The sequence below is a fragment of the Carassius auratus genome, unplaced genomic scaffold (genome assembly GCF_003368295.1).
Source record: "Carassius auratus strain Wakin unplaced genomic scaffold, ASM336829v1 scaf_tig00021147, whole genome shotgun sequence".
Lineage (NCBI taxonomy): Eukaryota > Metazoa > Chordata > Actinopteri > Cypriniformes > Cyprinidae > Carassius > Carassius auratus.
Genome location: NW_020525085.1, coordinates 190236 through 211253, shown reverse-complemented (window position 1 = coordinate 211253; position 21018 = coordinate 190236). Strand labels below are relative to the sequence as shown.

Here is a 21018-nt window from a genome sequence, read left to right as displayed (position 1 = left end):
TCCAGAGCCTCTGATGATTCCTTTACAAACACGCTCACACATGATCTCACCCGTCAGATGAGTTGCTGTCAGTGCCAGGAAGTTTATGAATTAGTTTTCAAATTCAAAAGGGAACAAAACAAAACTTGTAAATTGTAATGAAATGAGGTGAAGGAAATTTTGGGAGCCAGAAGTTGAGATGTTTCTGACCAGAATTGAACAACAACAAAAAGTGACATTAAATGATAATATAAATAGATAATGTAGATTTCCACTATTTCTCTAACTTCTGGGTATCACATATTTATGAAACATCACATTTTTAAAATCACGCAGTAATGATTGCTCACAAAATGTAGAACACAGCTAAATATTATGTGTGTGGCAATTAAAATAAGTTCATTTTACAGCGTGCTCTTTTGTCTTCTTTTAATTATATTGGTGTCAAAAGGTGATGATTTATGCTTAATAGTTTTACTGATTGCTCTAATTAATATTTGCCCTGTGTGTGATAAGTGGAAAGTCTGAATCATCACCTAGCTTAGGATTAAAATAACTTTCAAAAGCTTTGTCACAATTTTAAGGAGCTAAAGGACATTTTATGTGTTCAAAAGTGTGTGTGTGTGTGTGTGTGTGTGTATGTATGTATGTAATAAACATTACTATTTTTTATGTTTTTGAAAGAAGTTTCTTCTGCTCATCAAGCCTGCATTTATTTTGAAAAAAACAGTAATATTGTGAAATATTATTACAATTTAAAATAATTGTTTTTAAATGTATTATACTTTAAATTATCATTTATTTCTGTGATGCAAAGCTGAATTTTTAGGATCATTATCACATGATCCTTTAGAAATCATTCTAATATGATGATTCATTATCAAAGTTGGAAACATTTCTGCTGCTTAATATTTTTTCCAGAACATGTGATACTTTTTTAGGATACTTTGATGAATAAAAAGTAAAAAAAAAAAAGAAGTTATGTTTTTAAAATATAAATATTTTGCACTATATATATATTTATATACTACTGGTCAGTAATTTGGGGTCAGTTATTTTTTTTTCTTTATTTTTTTAAAATAAAATCAATACTTTTATTCAGCAAGGATGTGTTAAATTGATAAAAAGTAAAAGTAAAGAAAATATATTATTAGAAATTTTTTTTTTTTTTTTTTGAATAAATGCAGTTCTTTTTAACCTTTTATTGATCAAATATATTAGACAGCAGAACTGTTTCCAACACTCATAATAAATCAGAATATTAGAATGATTTCTAAATGATCATGTGATCGACTGATGTTACATGTGACACTGAAGGCTGGAGTAATGATGCTGAAAATTCAGCTTTGCATCACAGGAATAAATTATTTTTTTAAAGTATATTAAAATAGAAAACTATTATTTTAAGTTGTAATAATATTTCACAATATTACATTTTTTTCTGTATTTTTGATCAAATAAATGCAGGCTTGATGAGCAGAAGAAACTTCTTTCAAAAACAAAAAAATAGTAATGTTTCTAAACTTTTGGGGTGTACTGTGTGTGTGTATATATATATATATATATATATATATATATATATATATATATATATATATATATATATATATATATATATATATATATATATATATATATATATATATATATATATATATATATATATATTAGTCATTACAAATGTCTTAACTGCTACTTTTGATCAGTGCTTGTGTTTCTGGTGTGTCAGCAGCACATGGTTTTGAATGACTGTCCGGCATTCATACAAACTGAATGAAATACACAAGACCAATTCACGTCATCTCACAGTGAACTAGTTGTGCGAGAACACAAAGAAAACTTTATAATGCATTGCAGTGAATGTTCATCGCCTGACTCTGCAGTTCATGGTTTGTGTGAGAGATCTGGTTTTATTCTGACGCATGATTCAGTTCAGTTGGCGCACAAGAAACCCAAGAATGATATACATACATGCAGAAATACATGAGCTCGCTCTGAGTAACTAAGAACACTCATTTAATTAAAAACTTAAGGTTTATACAGAAGCATCAGTTAAGCCAAATATGCAAAAGCTTGAATAATTGTGTGCATAGTGAGGAGGGTGAACACTGAATCGATGGGTTGTGTTAATTTGTGAAAATTGTGAAGAAGAAAAAATTCTATGATGATTAAATCTAGTTCTATTTTTATTGTTATTGTGCTGAAAGGTCTTTGCCATCTTGTTTGCTCAATTGAACAGGCAACAAAAGTTCTCTTGAATCACCCACTGCTTTGATGCTTTTAATGATTTTCAAAAACCAAAACCAATTATGTTTGGTTATTATTCAACACAAGCTGAAAAATGTCAAAGATAATATACACTTTCATTGGCACATGAAAGTTATTACAAATGTCATGTTAATTTAATCAGCTGTGCAATTACATTTTAAAGGCAGGTGGGTTACATGTGCTTTAGACTCATTCCAGACTTTAGTATTTAGATCTTTAATTGAATGCACATTTCATTAGATGGCTGCTTTCATCTGTACGACAACCATTAAATAACTTCAGAGTGATATCACTATTAACCAAAATGTTCAATGATTAACTTTTTTTTTTTTTTTTTTTTTTGTAGTGTTCATTGTTGAAACACACCTGGAATGACAAGAAATTGGTGTGAGATTTGTTAAACCGCCCTACAGCATGTGCTCATACTGCGCTGGAGAGACAGAAACATTCAAATCCAAAAGAGCAGAGTGTACTGTATATAGTCTCTATTTAGAATAAATATGTGACCCTGGAGCACCAAACCAGCCTCAAGTCTCTGGGGTATATTTGTAGCAATAACCAAACATACATTGTATGGGACAAAATTATAGTTTTTTTTTTAATGCCAAAAATCATTTATATTATATTGAGTAAAGATCATGTTCCATGAAGATATTTTGCAAATTTCCTACCGTAAATATATCAAAACTTCATTTATTCTGATGGTGTATACAATATGAAAAATTGACACTTGAGACTGGTTTTGTGGTCCAGGGTCACATAAGGTGAGATTTTACTTTTATATTTGTCCCAACCACGTAGAGAGAGAAAGATTTCCACATTTCTGCGTTATTTTACTTTGGGAACATGCTAAATTAATGTAATTTCATTATCAACTACAGTCATGGCCAGAAGTTTTGGCAGTGACATAAATTTAGTGTTTAGCAAAGTTTGCTGCTTAAGCTGTTGTGGTGTTCATATTGTGTAGAGTGATCAGATGCATTTTAAATCATTGCTAATAGCTTCACAAGCCAAAAAAATATATATATTTTTACACATACACACAAAAAATCCCTGTTTTTTGATCCTGTGAAGTGTGAATGAGTACTATGGTTAAATTACTATCATACTAATTAGATTGTTAGAGCTTGCTCAGGAATGGCAGCATGTTGGTGCGAGAGCATCTGCATGCACAGTGAAGCCAAGACTTTTGGACAACGGCCTGGTGTCAATAAGGGCAGCAAATAAGACACTTAATTCCAAGAAACACCAATTTTCCTTTTCCTTTAAGAGTGATTCAAATGTTCTAATACTTTTTCCGTTTCCCGTTTCTCTTATTTCCTTATGTATGCTGTATATTATTACTAGACACTGTTTTGACAATGCGGTAAATCTTCTTCTGAATGGTTAGAGAGCGCGCGCGCACGGCCGGATGGGAGGTGCACGCGCAGTGACGCGTCTCTGTGTTAGTGACTCGGTTCACATGTTGGATCTCCTGCTCGTCTCTGCGGTTCTGTGTCTCTCTCCCTTTCTGTGTGTAATTATAGATCACATATCCAGCATATGATGATTATCGAACACTTATGATATCACAGTAAAACAGGTAAGAAAAGACATGAACTTTATTGACTGTGTGATGGGACAGTTGCGGTGCGGATGCGGCATTTCTGCCGGTGTGTTTTCAGTAACTTATGGATCGGGTTGTGTTCTGAACTGTAGGGTATGAGGGATACTGAGACGAGTGTGGATATACCTGTACTGAGCTGTACTTCAGTATGCTGGTGTTTGTAGAGTTTTGATGATATTTTTTCTGAAACGTTCGATATAGGAGACAAAAGAAATGTGTTGAGTTGCTGTGGCGTGATATTCTTATGCACTATGATACTTTCATTCACTCCAATTGCTGTAAAACAGTGTCGTCACTTTTTTAAAACACTAAAATATTATTATTTTATAAATCCAATGTCTGAATATTCATGACCTTTGATTTTCATTATTTAAGAAAGCTCGATATTGAAACTACTTTTAAGTTACTACTCTGTATTATGATTATAATTCCTCCTTTACAGACGAATAAAATACGATTTAACAGGTCTTGACAACACTAGCTATATACTGTCATGACTTTCATTGAAAACGTTTACAAATATTATATAATTACTGTATAATGCTGAAACTGATGATTCAGCGTTGATTCAATTATTTTAATAATTGCATAAAAGCATATTTGAATGTGCATAATCTTTAAATAAAATAAATTACCTTGTACCATTATTTTTTTTGACAAAATTCTATTTATTTGCTGTTTATTGGCTTCTAAAATAACTTTTTAACCACCAAAGTCACTGAGGAAGAAGGGAAATCAACAATGATAAACGTTCTGAAAGTTTTATACATTTATTGTATTACGTAATATTGTAATATTATTTTATTACCTAAAAAAGTTTATACAGGAATAACGATAGCTGTACTGTACCATGGTACATTGTTGTAAAGGGAAGTATTATTTATAGTTTGTATATATTCATTATGAAGTGTTACCCTTACATGAGAATACTATTACAAATGCATAAACAATTTTTTTTAAATATTTATATTTTAGATAGTACCTATATTTTATTATTGCATTATGCACCAAAACAAAATGTATCATTGCAGGATCGTTGTGTTTTACTGTATGTTGTAAACTTACCAAAATCATTTATGGCTGGTCTATAAACATCTCATACTTGTTATATTTTCCACAGAATCTGATATATGAGGAACAGCATTTATTGGTTTTACGAAACGAAGCATAACACAATAATGTATTACCATCATTTACCTCCTGTCATGGTGTCATCCACTTCAGCTCTTTAAAGTACCACAAATTGTTCTGCTCTTTTCCAGCGAACTCAGTTAACTAAGAGAAAACAGCGAGCATGTTTAAATACTGCTCAGCATAATATGTCGCCCACTAGTCAGCTTCTCTTTCTCTCTCTCACACACACACACACACACACATTCTGGCTCCAGACTTTGGCACGCACCGTGCCAGCTGCGGTTTATACCGGCTGGAAACACATGTATTTGCTGCATGCATAATTTATAGTCTTTACTATAAACAAAAATGCTGTGTTATAAAACACTGTATAACATAAATGTATAGGCATCAGAGGTTGTTGGATATATCCCAACATTCCTATTTAAAAGACTTTAAGTTACAAGGCGCAATCCTTGTTGTTATAATTAACATCTTTTGTGAACCCTCCATGAATATTATAGTGATACGCAGCACTGGCACACAGCCTGGACTATTATAAAGCAGGATCTATTTGCCAAGTTTTAGTAGTTTAACTTTATTTCTCAGGCACTAACACGTGTTTTATGCTTATGTTTGAAATAAATCTGCACTATTATTAGCCTGTTCAGCATTGCCTTCTTTATGAGCCATACACATGCTTTAGTAACTTCCAGGCAGTGTGATTAAATGCTTGACTCTAATACAGGCGATGTTTGTCATCGGAGGGGCCAGCAGACTCACTCTGACATTGTAATATATTTGGCAATATATCTGTAATATACTTTAAGTCTGCACCACTTTACATCCTTTGCAATTTTTAATCCACCTTTAATTCTGATCCACCCTACTGTACACAGCAAGGCATTAGAGGCAGAATATGTGAAGTACTTGGTAGTGGAAGTTGGACAAAGACAGTCAGTCTCATTAGAATTGATTTCAGCTAATTATTAGCATTTTTGCGTGCAATGTGCATTAGGCAGTTAATAAACAGACCACTAATTGGTGCCTTTACTCAGCCGAGTTGAGGATGTTCAAAATTCAGTGCATAAAATCCAGACTAAATTATGCCTGCTCAGCCCCACCTCAGCCCCTATTGTAATTGCTGTGCAAATGCATTCATGCCAGCTCTGAGCAACATTAAGCTGTCTGTATATATGTCTAAATGCTACTTCAGAAACACCTTTGCACTGTAAATTTGAAGCACTTTTGAAGCATTTAGGATGTCTTTACACCACCGTTTTAATGCTGCTCAGAGGTGGCATAAATGCATCTACAAAGCAACTATAACTTAGTACTTTGAATCTAAGGGGCTGAGGTGGAATAGTTTAGTCTGGCTTTTATGTGGCTTTGTGTCTTTACACACAGAAGACACAGAGCTCTGTGCCTGCTTAAAATTCTGTGCAAAGCAAAATGATGCAAAAAAGAATTACTTAATTATGCCTGCTCTCACCCACCTTAACCCTTAGTTTAAAAGTATACAATTAAACTGCAGTGTAAATGCATTTATGCCACCTCTGAGCAGCATTAACAGTCTGTGTTAAGATAACTAAATTGCACTTCAGAGGAGCTTCTGTGCCACATTTACACTGTAAAAATGGCATATGTTATTGTATTAAGATTGACTTAATACAATAAAATTCACTCTTCAAATTTGGCATTTAAGAGGCATTTGATTATCTTTCCACAGACTGTTTAATGCTGCTCAGAGGTGGCATAAATGCATTTACACAGCGATTACAATGGGTTCTTTGATACTAGGAGCTGAAGTGGTTCTGAGCAGGCCTTTTTTTCTATAATTGTGTCTTTACAATGAACTTTGCGTAAAGCTGATTATTTATAATGAAAGATTAGAGGATCTTCTACTCGAGAGACACATTGTTCAGACAAATTAATCTGCACAAGTGCCAGACTGTGGAGAATGTTTTCATATAAACAAGACTTATGTTCATGTTCTCACATAGCTGGCCGTGCATTTTCCACATGCTTGCATAGTTTAGTTTTTATAGAGATTATTTGACCATCCTGATTCTGTTAGTGTGACTCTGCTGTCCAAACAAGAACCAACTCTGCCCGGAAGCCCGAGAGGTCTTGCTACACTCAAAAAAATGATTTTTGCTCTTTGTTCAATTTAATTAATTAACATGAGCACATACAACATAACTATTTGTAAAAATGGTGTCAACTTAATTATATTTAACAGAAACAATGAAATTTTCAAAAAATTAGGTTTACAACATTTTTTTTAATTGAGTCAACAAGAATATTTTTTGTTCATCATAACCGGATGCACGTCATCAACGGAAACGGATGCAGATGGATTGCTCAGCAGCGAACATGTGAGTTGGTTAAGTGGCATTTTTTTCTTATCTATCACCGTCCATCTAATTTTATTTAATTAACAAACTAATTAAAATATGCTTTCTTAATATCTTGTTGCATACCAGAAAGTTTTTTTCTATAAGCACTGTATGAAAATAGCTCTTAAGTGTGTCGTTTGTAGCTGATGTTAGGTTTCTGGATTCAGCACGTGGTGCAGACTTTCTTTTTTTCCTAAAAGTATCAAATAACGTTAAAATGAAGAATCGCGGAACAAGAGAGAACAGAAAACCCTTCAGTATCATGAATTAATGTATAAAACGGGCCATAAGACACGCCCGAAAATTAGAAATTGCCAAATTGTCCCCTAGGATTTTAAATTCTTACTCTGCATTTAGCTGTTGTTAGGGTGACAAAGTTTCAAATGTATATTTTAGGTCTTCCTCATCTATATTTAATGTATTGCTCGTCATTGTTAAAACGATTGAGATGCCAATCAAAGCGCACAGCAGCCAATCCAAGGCTTTAGATTAGTCACGCTTGTTAAGTTCACGTGCTCGTGACTGAATTCACCGCGTTCACGGAGTCTCTCGTCTTAAACAACAAATAGTGTTTTAGCGACGTAAGTATTACATTTCGCTGCTTCAGTAATTGTAAGTGGAGTTTTTGCATTTCTTCTGCGAGCTAGATTATGATCATGGACCGAAATTATGTCTGTGTAGGCAGCTAATAACGTTTATGTATGTGTTAATAATGTTATTCTGTTACTTGCGATTAATATATCAAGAGGAATAATCGAAAATGATTTCTGTCATAAATAAGTTGTCACCCTGACCCTGTACTAAATATTTTGTTTTCTTTGTAGCATTTTAACCTTTTTTTTCTTTGCTGAATTGCCCATAAACAAGACCTCTGTAACTTATGTCTTCAGATAAATGATGAATTTCATCGGATCATAACCCTTCCTTTACACTCCAAAATTCAAACTGGATCTGTTCTCTGATGATCTGCTAAAAGTGTTTACCAAAAAGGGTGGAGTGTTTAGAAAAAAGATTCAAGATGTGATGCTGCCAATGTCTCAGGTAGTATTTTTATTTTTTTTTCAGTTTTTTTAAATATTGCTTTTTAATACAAGCTATTGATATAGTGCTCTGTAATGCATAATGGCTCAGAGATGTGTATTGGAGGGTGTCATGTATGAATATCAGAAACTTGAAAAAATGTTTTGTCTGTTTTCTTACAATGCCACCATGGAGACCAAGCAAGAGTGCATTCTCAAGGGGCTGTGCATCTACCTGAATGAAGATGAATATGATGGAGTATTTGGTGAGTTCTTTTTCGTTACAAACAGTTATCACAAGTAATAACAAACTTGACCTTGCAAAAGACGTGACATGAAATTTTTTCAATTTAAAAGCAGAGACACTTTCTCATATATATATATACACGTTTGTATGTTTAAATATCAAAAGACATTCCCCATCAAAACTGCTGATGGGTAAAGAGTTAATGTACATTTTTAAATGTTAAAATATTGAGTAAATTGTAAAGCTCAGATATGAATTAAATGACTGATGTTAACTTCTCTTTAAACCTTTGTACTCCACACAGCCACTGGTTTAGGTTTACGTGATATCATCCTGTTTGATAAGCACAGTTCTTAATAGTCAATTAGATTCACCTTTATTTATATAGCACTTTACACAATACACATTGTCAAAGCAGCATAATTAAACAGGAAAATAGTTTGTCTGTAATGCAAGAGGACAATAACAAACAGACAGTTTTTGTTTTGTTTTTTAAGAAAAAGTCAGTTCATTGATTATTCAGTGATGTCATCATCCAGTTCAACTCTCTTCCAATAGTGTCTATGCAATCAGTCAAGCATCCCCATTCGCCAAAGGTGGCAGTGGCAAGGAACCAAAACTTAAAGGGATGGTTCACTTTCAAATTAAATTTTGGTATGTTTTAGCTTACCTCAAGGACTTCAAAGATGTAGGTGTCTTTGTTTCTGCAGTATTTCCCATTTTGATATTTTTAGGTCAAACTGTTCTTGTCTGTGACTAATATAATGGAGGTCTACGGTCACCACCTCAAAGAGCATGCACAGAGAAGTGCAAATTAAACAATTCCCCACCGTAAGTACACATTGATGACCTAAGACACGAAACGAGCGGTTTGTGTAAGAAAACAAACAGTATTTATATCGTTTTTACCTTTTGTACACAACCAGGTCCAACTGATGTGAGGACGCGAGTACTTCCTGTTGTGTGACGTGTGCGCGCTCTGGCTTAGTCTGCACAAGCGCGGAAAGCACACTCATTGTTTACACTTACTGTCTATGGTTTACACAGAGATTTCTGAAGTGTTACCTTACACTGTGAAGATTTAAACATATTTATACGTACAGGAAATTGCAATTGAAGATGATTTCAATACATCAACAGACAATGTTGAATTTGTCACAGCCATATTTGAACCAGAATACACAGATAAAGTACTCAGGAGCGATCATGGAAGCATCCGCTACGGCAGCACGTCTTCAAGCCTCAGAGACCGAGATCTCTTAAAAATTGGTGGTGTTTTAGTAGCAAGTGTTGTGAGATGCCGACAGAAGTGGAGAGCATATGTTGTCACGAATGGAACAACTACAAGACGACAAGGACTTTGACAGTATCGCACCACACACCTGCCTGACTGATGATCCTTGGTTTTCTCCGCGGTTGAGATGCAGCGTTTTGCACATTGTATTTAGTTTCCCACGTATAAACTGGAGGCGACGTCCAATGCCAGAGGGACCCAATGGCACACTGTCAATAGAGTGAGTAATGTGTTGTTTATTATAATTGCAACGATTATAGGGTGCATTATAAACAAATTAATAATTACAGTTACTGCATTATATTTCAGACAATGCAGATTGGTGGTGTATTGTGTGGTAAACAGTAAACAATGAGTGATGTACACGCGCGAGAGATCGCTTCCGGCACTTTCCGCGCTTGCGCAGACTAAGCCAGAGCGCGTGCGCACGTCTCGTCAGGAAGCACTCGTGCACTCAGATCAGTTGGACGTGGTTGTGTACAGGAGATAAAACCAAAATAAATAGTTCATTTTCTTACACAAACCGTTTGTTTCGTGTCTTAGGTCATCAATGTGTACTTACGGTGGGGAATTGTTTAATTTGCACTTCTCTGTGCATGCTCTTTGAGGTGGAGACCATAGACCTCCATTATATTAGTCACAGACAAGAACAGTTTGACCTAAAAATATAAAAATGTAAGCTACTATGGAAACAAAAAACATCTACATCTTGGATGCCCTTGAGGTAAGCTAAAACATACCTAAATTTAATTTGAAAGTGAACTATCCCTTTAATTAGTGACAGAAATGGAAAATATACTTTGGGAGAAACTTTATTTAATCTGGGTGCCAGTTCTCCTCTGGCCTGATGAAAACAGCAGTTTAATTCCAGGCTTCACGGGGAAGTCGTGGCCTAATGGTTGGAGAGTCGTACTTGCAATCTAAGCATTGTGAGTTTGAGTCTCGGGCCGGCAGGAATTGTGGATGGGGGGAGTGCATGTACAGTTCTCTCTCCACCTTCAATAACACGACTGAGCTGCCCTTGAGCAAGGCATTGAACCCCCAACTGCTCCCCGGGCGCCGCAGCATAAATGATGCCCACTGCTCCGGGTGTGTGTGTGTGTGTGTGTTCACTGCTGTCTGTGTGCACCTTGGATGGGTTAAAAGCAGAGCACGAATTCTGAGTATGGGTCACCATACTTGGCCGTATGTCACGTCACACTTAAAAAAAAAAAAAAAAAAAAAAAAAAAAACCTTTAACATACAAAGCAATTACATTCCGTTTGTTCAGTAATAAATTAATATATTTTACAAGGCGCTCGTTTAGGTTAATGGCATTGCATCCATGTATGTTGGTTTGAAAATAAAGTGACTAATGATTTTATAGATGAAATTAAAGTACACGAACCTGTATTTTGGCAAAGATTTGCACCAATTTGGTGGTGCCAAGGACTGCGCTGTTATTAAGAAAATGGAAAAAAAGCTTGTACTCAGTAATTCAACTGTTTTCAGAGAATGAGGGAAGGGTGTGCTGTCAGCAGTTGTTTTAATTGTGCCCAGTTTTGGTTAAAGATAAGTAATATTGATTTGAAATAAGTATCGGTAGCATTTTATAATAATGGTCCATTAGTTAACTGCATTAGTTAACATGATCTAAGCAAGAACAATCCTTCTACAGCATTTATGAATCTTAGTTGATGTTAATTTCAACATTTACTAATGCATTATTCAAATCAAAGGTTGTGCTTGATAACATTAGTTAATACGCTGTGAATTAGCATGAACTAACAATGAATAACTGTATTTTCATTAATATTAACAAAGATGAATAAATACAGTAATGTATTGTTCATTGTTTGTTCATGTTACTTTAAGAATTAACTAACATTAACTAATGGAGATTATTCTAAAGTGTTACCGAAGTATCAATGGCTCTTGAGAATATCTGGTATTTTATAAATGTAATTTGTTAATGTCATCTAAATTAATTAAAAATTTCGAACAGTCACTAAGTGATAGTTAGAGATTTTAAGGAAGCATAGTTATTCATTGTTGTGATATTGTTGTGATATTGACAAAGGCACTGTATTATTTTACATTATAAAGTGGAACACAGTCTGCCAAAGGGGTTGAGTTGGGTTGTGATCTGGTGACCGAACGCCATAGCATTGTTTTAAGATGGCTCGTGAATGTATGAATGCGCTGTGGAAGTAGAGTTGTTCACTAAAAATAACTGTTTTTTTTTTTTTTTCAAAGGATGATGACCCTGCAAGAAACGAAGCGGACATAAAGAAGACCTTTTAGGGATTCTGTGATGTAAAGCATGAATTTGCTGATGCAACAGAAGACCCTGAAGATATCTGCATTGTGCTGGAAGATGTGGAGGTGCTCTCTGGTTTAGGTAATGTAGCATTGGCTACAGCCATGCTACTTGGACTAATATACTCTTTAAATCTTACTCATCCACAGGAGATCCATTACACTTTTAAGGTGCTCCAAAAAATGATTCTCGAGCTGAACTTGTGTAAATTGTCTGCCAAAGCACAGGCTCAGAAAACAGAACTCTTCATTTAGGTGTGCTGTTTGAGGATCCCTTTGTGAATGCTGTGTTTTATTTCCTTGTATGCTCATGTGATTAAGTTGTCTGAATCTGAATTTTTGCATGATGAGCAGAGGTGATTACGTCTCTCAATCAAATTTAATATCATGTTTAAGAAAACAAAATAAAATAAAATTGTTATATTCTTATATGCTCATGTTTTAATTGCATTGTCATTTTTTAACCTAATCAGCATGTTTAATTGCCATATTTGCAGTTTTAAGCAAGAAGACACTCAAGGTTAAATGTGCTCATGTTTTAAATACAGATTTTTACTAAATGGATTGACTTAACATTGACTTTCTTCACAGTAGACTATAGGTATACAGTAAAAAGGTTTTAATGTAATAGAACACAATTATTTCACTTTCATTTGGAAGTAACTGTAGAGTCAAGTTAGATAAGTGTAATGATTTAAATTGTTTCTAGTATGCAGTACAAAAATGTTTGTAGTTGACATTGCATTGTTAGATTTAGTAGACATGACCAAATTGAATGTAGTTAACATGGCATTATTTTATATAGTAGGCATGACAAAATTCAGAGTAGTTAACCTGACACAACTTTCTCTATTAGGCATGGCTAAACTTTATCTAGTAGAATGGAACAATTTTCTTCTTGTTGTCTTGACTAAAATAATTTAAGTTTACACAACAAGATTACAACAAATCATTTCAAACTAATTTGATATTGTTTGGAAAATGTAATTCAATTTCGTGGAAAAGTTTACTCAAATTTTTTTAATTTCATTCAACAACTTTTTTTTTTGAGTGTAGGTCTGTTATCTGTAATTAGCCATGCTCTTTGCTTGACCCATACTGGAGCGACAGCACCAATTTTGAAGTAGACTTTGGTTGGCAGGATTCATTGCGCTCTGACATTGGGCACGCTCCTCTGAAATTATGAAGCAAACGTTTGGACAGAATTCAAACCCTCCACGGCTGGATGCAGGAATCAATGGTTTAATTAAAGCTTTATTATTTGTGTTGGTGGACCGTTTAGCCAGAAACAGCCCAATTTACTGTATACTTTCCGTCCCTCGCGTGCAGACATCTACCTGCGTTGGCTGCTGTGTCCGTGTTGACCTCTGTGCGGTTTGGGTGCTTCTGGCACGCTGACACTCTGACCTCAGATCAGCAGGGATTTACTCTGTGTGCCTGTGGCTTCTGCTGACTCCACTGCTGTGATACATTGAGTTGTGTGACTGATCATTAAAGGCACATTATGATATTTCTGCGAATTATGAAATGTTGAAATGGCTGTTCTGTAACACTATTTGCAAGTCTTTTGATAAGAAGGTTAATACATTAGTTTAAAAAAATCTTTTATGGCTTTTACATGTGCCTAAATGTGCCAAAAAGTCACATGCAGGCCCTTTATTGTGTTTTTTTTTAAATTATTATTAATTTGCATCTCGTGTCTGAAAAAGTTTTTACTTTTTTTGCTTCAAACGTTTTTAATTGTAGACCCAAGAACCCCTGAAGGATTCACTCTGATTTGTGAATTAATCATTTTTGGTACGATGAGTAGGTTGGTTGTATTTTTAGAGAAATTAGAGAGATTCAGTTTGGTTTGTGAACAAATTTTTATGATTCATTTAGTCAGTGAGTTTTGATTTTAGCACTGAATCAATTCAAAGTGAATCAATTTGAATTGTAAAAAAATGTATATATATGGTCAGGTTGTTGTTTTCGAGACCTGCAATCTTAATTAATTATTCTTAGGTCAATGAGCCAGTGTTTTTTTGTTTGTTTGTTTGTTTTTTATCTGGGAGCTGCTTCAAGCAATTTAGTCTGATTTGTGAATGAATCATCATTGGTTTAAGGATTCCGTTGTTGAATTTTGATCTTCTCTGAATGATTCAGACTGTTTTGTGAACAAATCATTCTTGGTTCAATGATTCAGTGGTTTGTTTATATGAGAACTAATTCAGTCTGGTTTGTGAACAAATCATTCTTGGTCCATTGTTTTGTGAACCATTTCAGCCAATTCATCACAAAGATTTGACTCAAGAGAACAGTTCTTTTCCTGAATCAGAATTACCAGCATTTTGAAGAGCACTGTGAGTCTTGTTTGTGTATTTTACAATGTGTGTCCACTAGGAACTAAACCCAGGATCTTGGCATCACTAGCACTATGCTGAGCTCCAGGCATGTTCGTTTTTACACTAGCTGTGACCACAAAGACCAACACAAAGGGATAATGTTGCTATTCAAGATGTGATGATACAGCACTTGGTGCCAGAGCCACATTTGGTCCACATTCAGGGAGTTATTTGAGGGCATAGATGGACATGTGACAGGAAGTCCCCTCTCCATCAGATGCATGGCCACATGACTCAGGCCTACACCCTCCCCAAAGGTCGACATCCAATTATTAGCATGGGTAGAGTGGGTAATATGAAAGCTTTCTTGGAAGAGTCAGCAAATGTGCTTCTTTTGTTTACAAATTATAATATGAAAATATATTCCATAAGAAGTGTCATAAAACTGCTCTTTGTCAATGGCATTCGGGTGCATTTAACATTCTTGCCATTACAAAACTGAGAGTGGAATTCCCCCTCAGGAAGTGGGATTCATCCACATCAAGGAAGTGTTCTCCTGGTATTTAATTTCCAACCTGATGAAATGAGCTAGTCTCACACCACATCTCTCACTTTTCTTCTCGTTTTCCAGCAGGCATTCCATTGTGAAAAAGTAGCAGCAAAGAGTACTTATTATGAAAAAAAGCAATATACTTTATTTGAAATAAATATTTTATTGTTACTTGTATTTAAATGAAAATGTATTATAGTTTAATATGTAATATTTAATAGTAGTTTTTTATATTCAATTTAATAAGCTGAACTTAAGAGTTACTAAGTAAATCTATGTGTAGTTTTATAATTATTTGTTCTCTGAAACACACTGAAATTTTTTAAAAAAAAAAAGTAAAAGTCAAAATATTGAGTTAAACATGTTTTTTTTTTAATTAGAAACACTGATTTAATATTTTTTTATTTATTTACAATAAACATTTTAAATTCCATAAATTACATTTGGAGTAAACTAAAATGTAATGTAATTTCTGTGGAAATGTGTATGTTGTGAATTAAACATTTTGTAATGCCACATTTGTAATTTACAATATAAAACGAATAACACATTACAGTTCAAATTAAAATCATGTAGGCTATTTTACTTGCATTTTAGTATGTGAGACAACACATTATATTAAATTATATTAAAACGTGATTTAAAGTACTTTAAAGTAAAACTTTTACAACTTTTATATAACTACAAAGTGGAATGTTTACTATGTTAAAAAACAAAGTTATGAAAGTGGCATTTTGTTTCATAATTTGATATTATCTGCAAGTACGGTTTTTAAATACTTCAAGTGCACACTAAGCACACTTTGTTTTCACAAGGGTTTGGCTGTTTGCATTTTACAGCTGCACTATTTCTTTTCTTTTCTTTTTTGCAGATCAAGCTGTGAGAATCTCAGTTGTTGGCAATGTGGAATCACTTAACATATGGTTTACGTTACCATTTATTTGCCAGAATGATCTCAGCAATGTTTTGACAGAGATTCCTGCTTTGTGTGCTTTATTAGGTTTATTAGGTTCAAGCATCTTATGATGTCCTTTTTCCTCCTTTCATTTTTTACGTTTCCTTCTGTAAGAAATTCCTTCTCTTTTTCTATTATAGATAGTGAAATGTTTGTTGGATGCTGTGATAGTCTGCAAGCAAACACAGAGTCTGTTCCCTTGCAGGTGGTGATGTCAGCCTGTCAATCAAACGAGTGGAATCCTACACCAGTGACGTTCTTTCTCACTGGGTCCGTTTACATTCCCAGCATTGACATGGTTACCGCCAGCTTGTGTTTACTAATGTAAATAAACACCGCAGATACAAACAGTTGCAAAAGTACATGCATTGCACTCAATAGAAGTTCTGACACTACTAATGTCCCTGCGCTGCATTTTGCATTAATTGCATAATATATATATAATATCATATATATATATATATATATATATATATATATATATATATATATATGTATATATGTGTGTGTTATGTTATATTACAAATACATTTTAAAAGATTTTGCGCCCTTGAAGCTGAAGAGCTTGATTTTTGTGGCAATAGCATTAAAAAATGAATTTGCATAAATAATGACTGTTTTCACACAGGTTTCCAAAACACTAATTAACAGATCGTCCTGTCCTACCATCAGTGCTGCTGTTCTCTACTCAGTATTATCATAGCTCTGGATGCTCATTTGTTCAGAAGCAATATAAAAGGAAGCCCAATACAGCTTCATGAGCAGAAACTCCCTTTTCATCCCATTGTCTGATGAGGTTTGTCCCTCTTTGGACGCTGTAATTTTTGCGTAACGTTCCACACCCCTGGTGACAGAGGGATTGTGGTGGTCACCGGTCACCGCACATGGCTGGCACGTATCTTGAAACAAGCAAGACATACGACATAACATGTTGTTAGCAGCTCAAAACAAAGTGTGGTCCGTTCATTTGAAGGAACAGAGAGAGAGAGAGAGATGGAGGGAGTGAAAATGAGGGTAGGAAAATGGAAAGTGTCTGGTTAATAAAATCTTAGGCTATATCTGTCAGCATCGTCAGGCTGGTGGGGATTTGAAGAAAGACGGCGGTTTTGAACTTTCAGAGTGAGAACAGGAAGTGACATGTGGTCATATAGTACGTCCGCATCAGGATTTACAAGACAAGCTCACATGGCTTGAAATATTTAATAAGGTCAACAGGGTTTTTTAATGCTTTTATTCATCAAGGAGGAAATAGATCTCTCAAAAGTAACAGTAAAGAATTTAGTTTGACAAATATTTTGTAACAATGAAAATGAAAAAAATATATATTTTGAACTTTCTATTCATCAACGAATCTTAAACATATATATATAATTATATTAATTAATGTGACACTGAAGATTGGAGGAATGATGCTGAAAAATCTGTTTTGATCATAGGAATAAATTACAGTTTACAATATATTAAAAATAGAACACAGTTATTTGTTTATATATTTTGAATTGTATTTGAAGTCTGTCCATATATTTTAGCTAATCAATACTTCTGAAGGCTCAGCAAGAATGTGTCAGTCTAGCGATGGCTAGACTGTGGTTTCTGGTCTGAAGGTTTGGCTGTAGAACAGAGCTGTACTCTTGGACCGGGACTCTGGCTTTGTTTTGTGTTATGGCTTGATTCAGGTCTAGGACTCGAGTGTGGATCCTGGAGCAGCATGCTGGCAGGACGCGAGCTGCAAAACTCCACGCTCCCTAAAGTCAGGCCAGGGCAACCCCTTCATCGTTTTCAAATTTTTAACATGACCGATCCTAAACTGGAAAATTCTAGGTGATTGTTTTATGTTTGTTGTTTTTTTATTTACTTTGTGCCGTTTTTCCATGTGCTCCCAAAGCCACGGAATGGAGAAATTGGACAGTACGGACATAGATCTGTAAGAACTTGTAATTACTGTTCGTTGGGACTTTATTGCTTTTTAATGAAAGAGCTAAATTTAAGTAGGCATTGGGCACTTCTGACTGGCAGCTGATCTTGAAATGCCAAGGACGAGCCGTTTCTGTGTGATGGTTTGTGGGTGGGCGGCCGGGGCGGCAGAGGAGGAGGAGGAGGTGGGTGTTTGTTCATTCTTAGAACATTTCTCCCAAATGCCCTGTCATTTGTCAAGAACGATATATGATTACAGATATATGTGTAGAGTAGGTAATGAACTTTTGCTGTACCAGCACGGGCCAAAATGTCTTGCAGACAGGCTTTTTATCTTTTTATTCATTCATGTTTTATATTCTTCACTTGGGTTTAGAAAACATTCATTTGGAAAATAAACTCTCCACCACAATCATCAGTAAACTCATGCGATTGGAGGATTGTGGTAAAGGGGGAGGGGCCTGTCTCGGGTGGTGGGAGGAGTCGTGGTTTTGAGTGGCAGTATAAGGAATGACAGCGTGATGCAGACAGGTACAGTGGGACAGTGAGCAGACGTCATCATAGTGAGCAGAGCATCCTCAGCTGTTACCAGGGCAACAGAGCACAGCACCACCCTGGGGTAAGTGTGTCTCTCAGTGGCACCTGTGTGTGTTCTGTTGTCATGGCGACGAGATCAAAGCATCACAGGCGTCTGGTTGTCTTAGAGATGATGCTGTTCTTTATTTATCTTTTCCATTCCTGCTGTGGAACTGGATGCTAAAGTGTTATATTTAACATTGTTTTATAAAGTTTAAAAAAGTTAATGTTATTTAGATATGAAGTATATAGTTTTGTATTAGAAAACAGATGTCTAACACATATAGCAAACTAGCAAATAAGTAGACCAAAAATGTCTTATCTTACAGAATTTTGCTTTTTCAGATAAATTTGTCTAGTTTTTTTAACACTCTAAGAAAAGTCTGAAAACAATTATGATATGAAGTATTTTCATATTGATTTTCCACAGGTGTTTCTTCGTTTTTTTAAATGATGTATCGCATTGCATTGTGATTTAAGGTGAAAGGAAATATCTGTAAATTACTTAAATTAAAAATTATTTTTATTAATATTCATTCATTTTCTTGTTTTTTTTTTTTTTGTACAGTGTAGTTTTTTTTTTACCTAACTTTACAGTTTTATATAATGTTCATTAAGTAGTTATAATATTGTCTTAAATATCTTAAAAAAAAAAAATCTAATATTGTATAAAACTATCTTAAAAAAAAAAAAAAAGCTTATTCAAAGCCCTGGGAAATTTTCACTGAGAAATTGCTAGTAAATTTAATGAATTTGCATATTAAGTATGTGTCTTTTAATTAACACACTGAAGCAAATTTTGAGACCTTGCTGAGATCTCTTATTAAACGAGATTGGACATGTGAGAAAACTAATCATTTCCTTTGATACAAAATCAGAGATGTGAGAAACTCCATCTAAAGTCTGGTCTCCAGACTCTTTTATTTGTGATGAGAGTCTGAGATCCACAGCTGGCATCTCAGGGTCTGGTTTAGATCTTGATGGTGTTTGTACGAGGGCTTTTTGAGCAGTAGCTCAACAGTGATGTTATACTCCACTATGACTTCATGACCTTCTCATCAGAGAATTATTCCTCTCACTCTCTCGCTCCAGTAGATCCAGTGAGTGGTTTCTGGCATATGTGGTCTAAAAATAGGCCAAGAAAAGCAGTCCTGCCCCAAACCACAGGCCTGCTTTAGTTCAGCTAACTATTTATACCACGCTTTAGCTTATAGATCACTTCTGTACAAGTACAATCCCACTTTGCCCATCACAAGAGAATCTAATTGCTGTTTACTTGTCTCTGGCATTGTGTGGTTTGGGTGGTTTCTGCTGATGCTGATGATGTTATATTTGCTGCACGTGTCATTGAGTTCCTGCCGTATCCTTTTCAGATTACATGAGTATAGAAGAATATTTTGAAGAAGATGAAGAACCACCTTTACTGCTCAGCTCCTGTCTGTCTGATCGTAAGTATCAGACTCTTCATTAAAGAGAGAGAGAGTGTGAGTGTGTGTGTGTGTGTGTGTGTGTGTGTGTGTGTGTGTGTGTGTGTGTGTGTGTGTGTGTGTGTGTGTGTGTGTGTGTGTGTGTGTGTGTGTGTGTGTGTGTGTGTGAACCTGTGATAACTGCGGTGTGCTGAAGTCAGCAGTGATACATGAGGGATATTACAGTGTGGTTTCTCTCAGAACTGTGTTTCTTCTCACACTTCTTTGAATGTCCCTTCCATCAGTGCAATCTTATGCATCTTATTCTGTAATGTATACTATAAATTGTATAAACTTGTCTTCTCTTAGACTAGTGGCAAGAAACTTACAAAATACAAATTTAAGTGTTTATTATTTGTTATTACACTTAATCTACAGTATTTGCATCTGTAGATTTCAATTAAGAAACACATTTGAGAGTTTCAAAAAGAGTTTTTTTTCTCAAGCCAGAAATCTACACTGAAAACAGTTTTGTGTAGAAACAAATTTCACTCAAAAATGAAAAATCTACAGAGAAGCACTAAGTGATACATTGAATTAAATGTGAAATTTCAATAACATAATCCAGTATTCTTCTATGTTATGAAGGTATTATGAATCATAGTCTTTATTATGAAGGTTTTTACAGAGGGGTTTCTTCATATATCATTTGACTGATTTAAAGAGTTCCTTAAAAAAAATTGGTAATTGTTTTTCTGGCAGTTGACAGTATTTTCTGATTTCTTATGTGATAGAAAGGAATATCCAAAAATCCAAAAATGTTTCAACAAAATGAAAAAATAATTTTGGATCTGGCTTTATCCAATGTTCAGATTTCTGTTCAGGAAATGTATGCATATTAGAGCATATTTAGCTAAATGATACCTTTTTTGAATATTTCAACATAACATTATAGAAAACTAGTAATATAAGACAAAACTTCTTGCCTTAAACTACACTTTACTCTACTCTCCTGTTTTAGCCAATGTGTTGTACTAGTATTTATACAGTTTAAACACTGACTGCTGTCA

General features: G+C 34.6%; 1 protein-coding gene across 3 annotated transcripts in view; it reads left to right on the top strand.

Annotated features, from left to right (window-relative positions):
• Nucleotides 1–3675: 3675 nt before the first annotated feature.
• The window catches only part of LOC113076751 (tumor necrosis factor receptor superfamily member 19L-like), a 29652-nt gene continuing 12309 nt past the window's right edge, over nt 3676–21018 (top strand). For 2 of the 3 annotated variants that reach the window (XM_026249446.1, XM_026249448.1), the window contains exons 1-2: nt 3676–3829; nt 19916–19990. In XM_026249446.1, the coding sequence (XP_026105231.1) occupies nt 19949–19990 (42 nt within the window). In that variant the 5' untranslated portion in view covers nt 3676–3829; nt 19916–19948. Of the gene's footprint in view, nt 3830–18179; nt 18586–19915; nt 19991–21018 lie in introns of those variants that run through there. The other variant, XM_026249447.1, reaches the window with a different exon arrangement.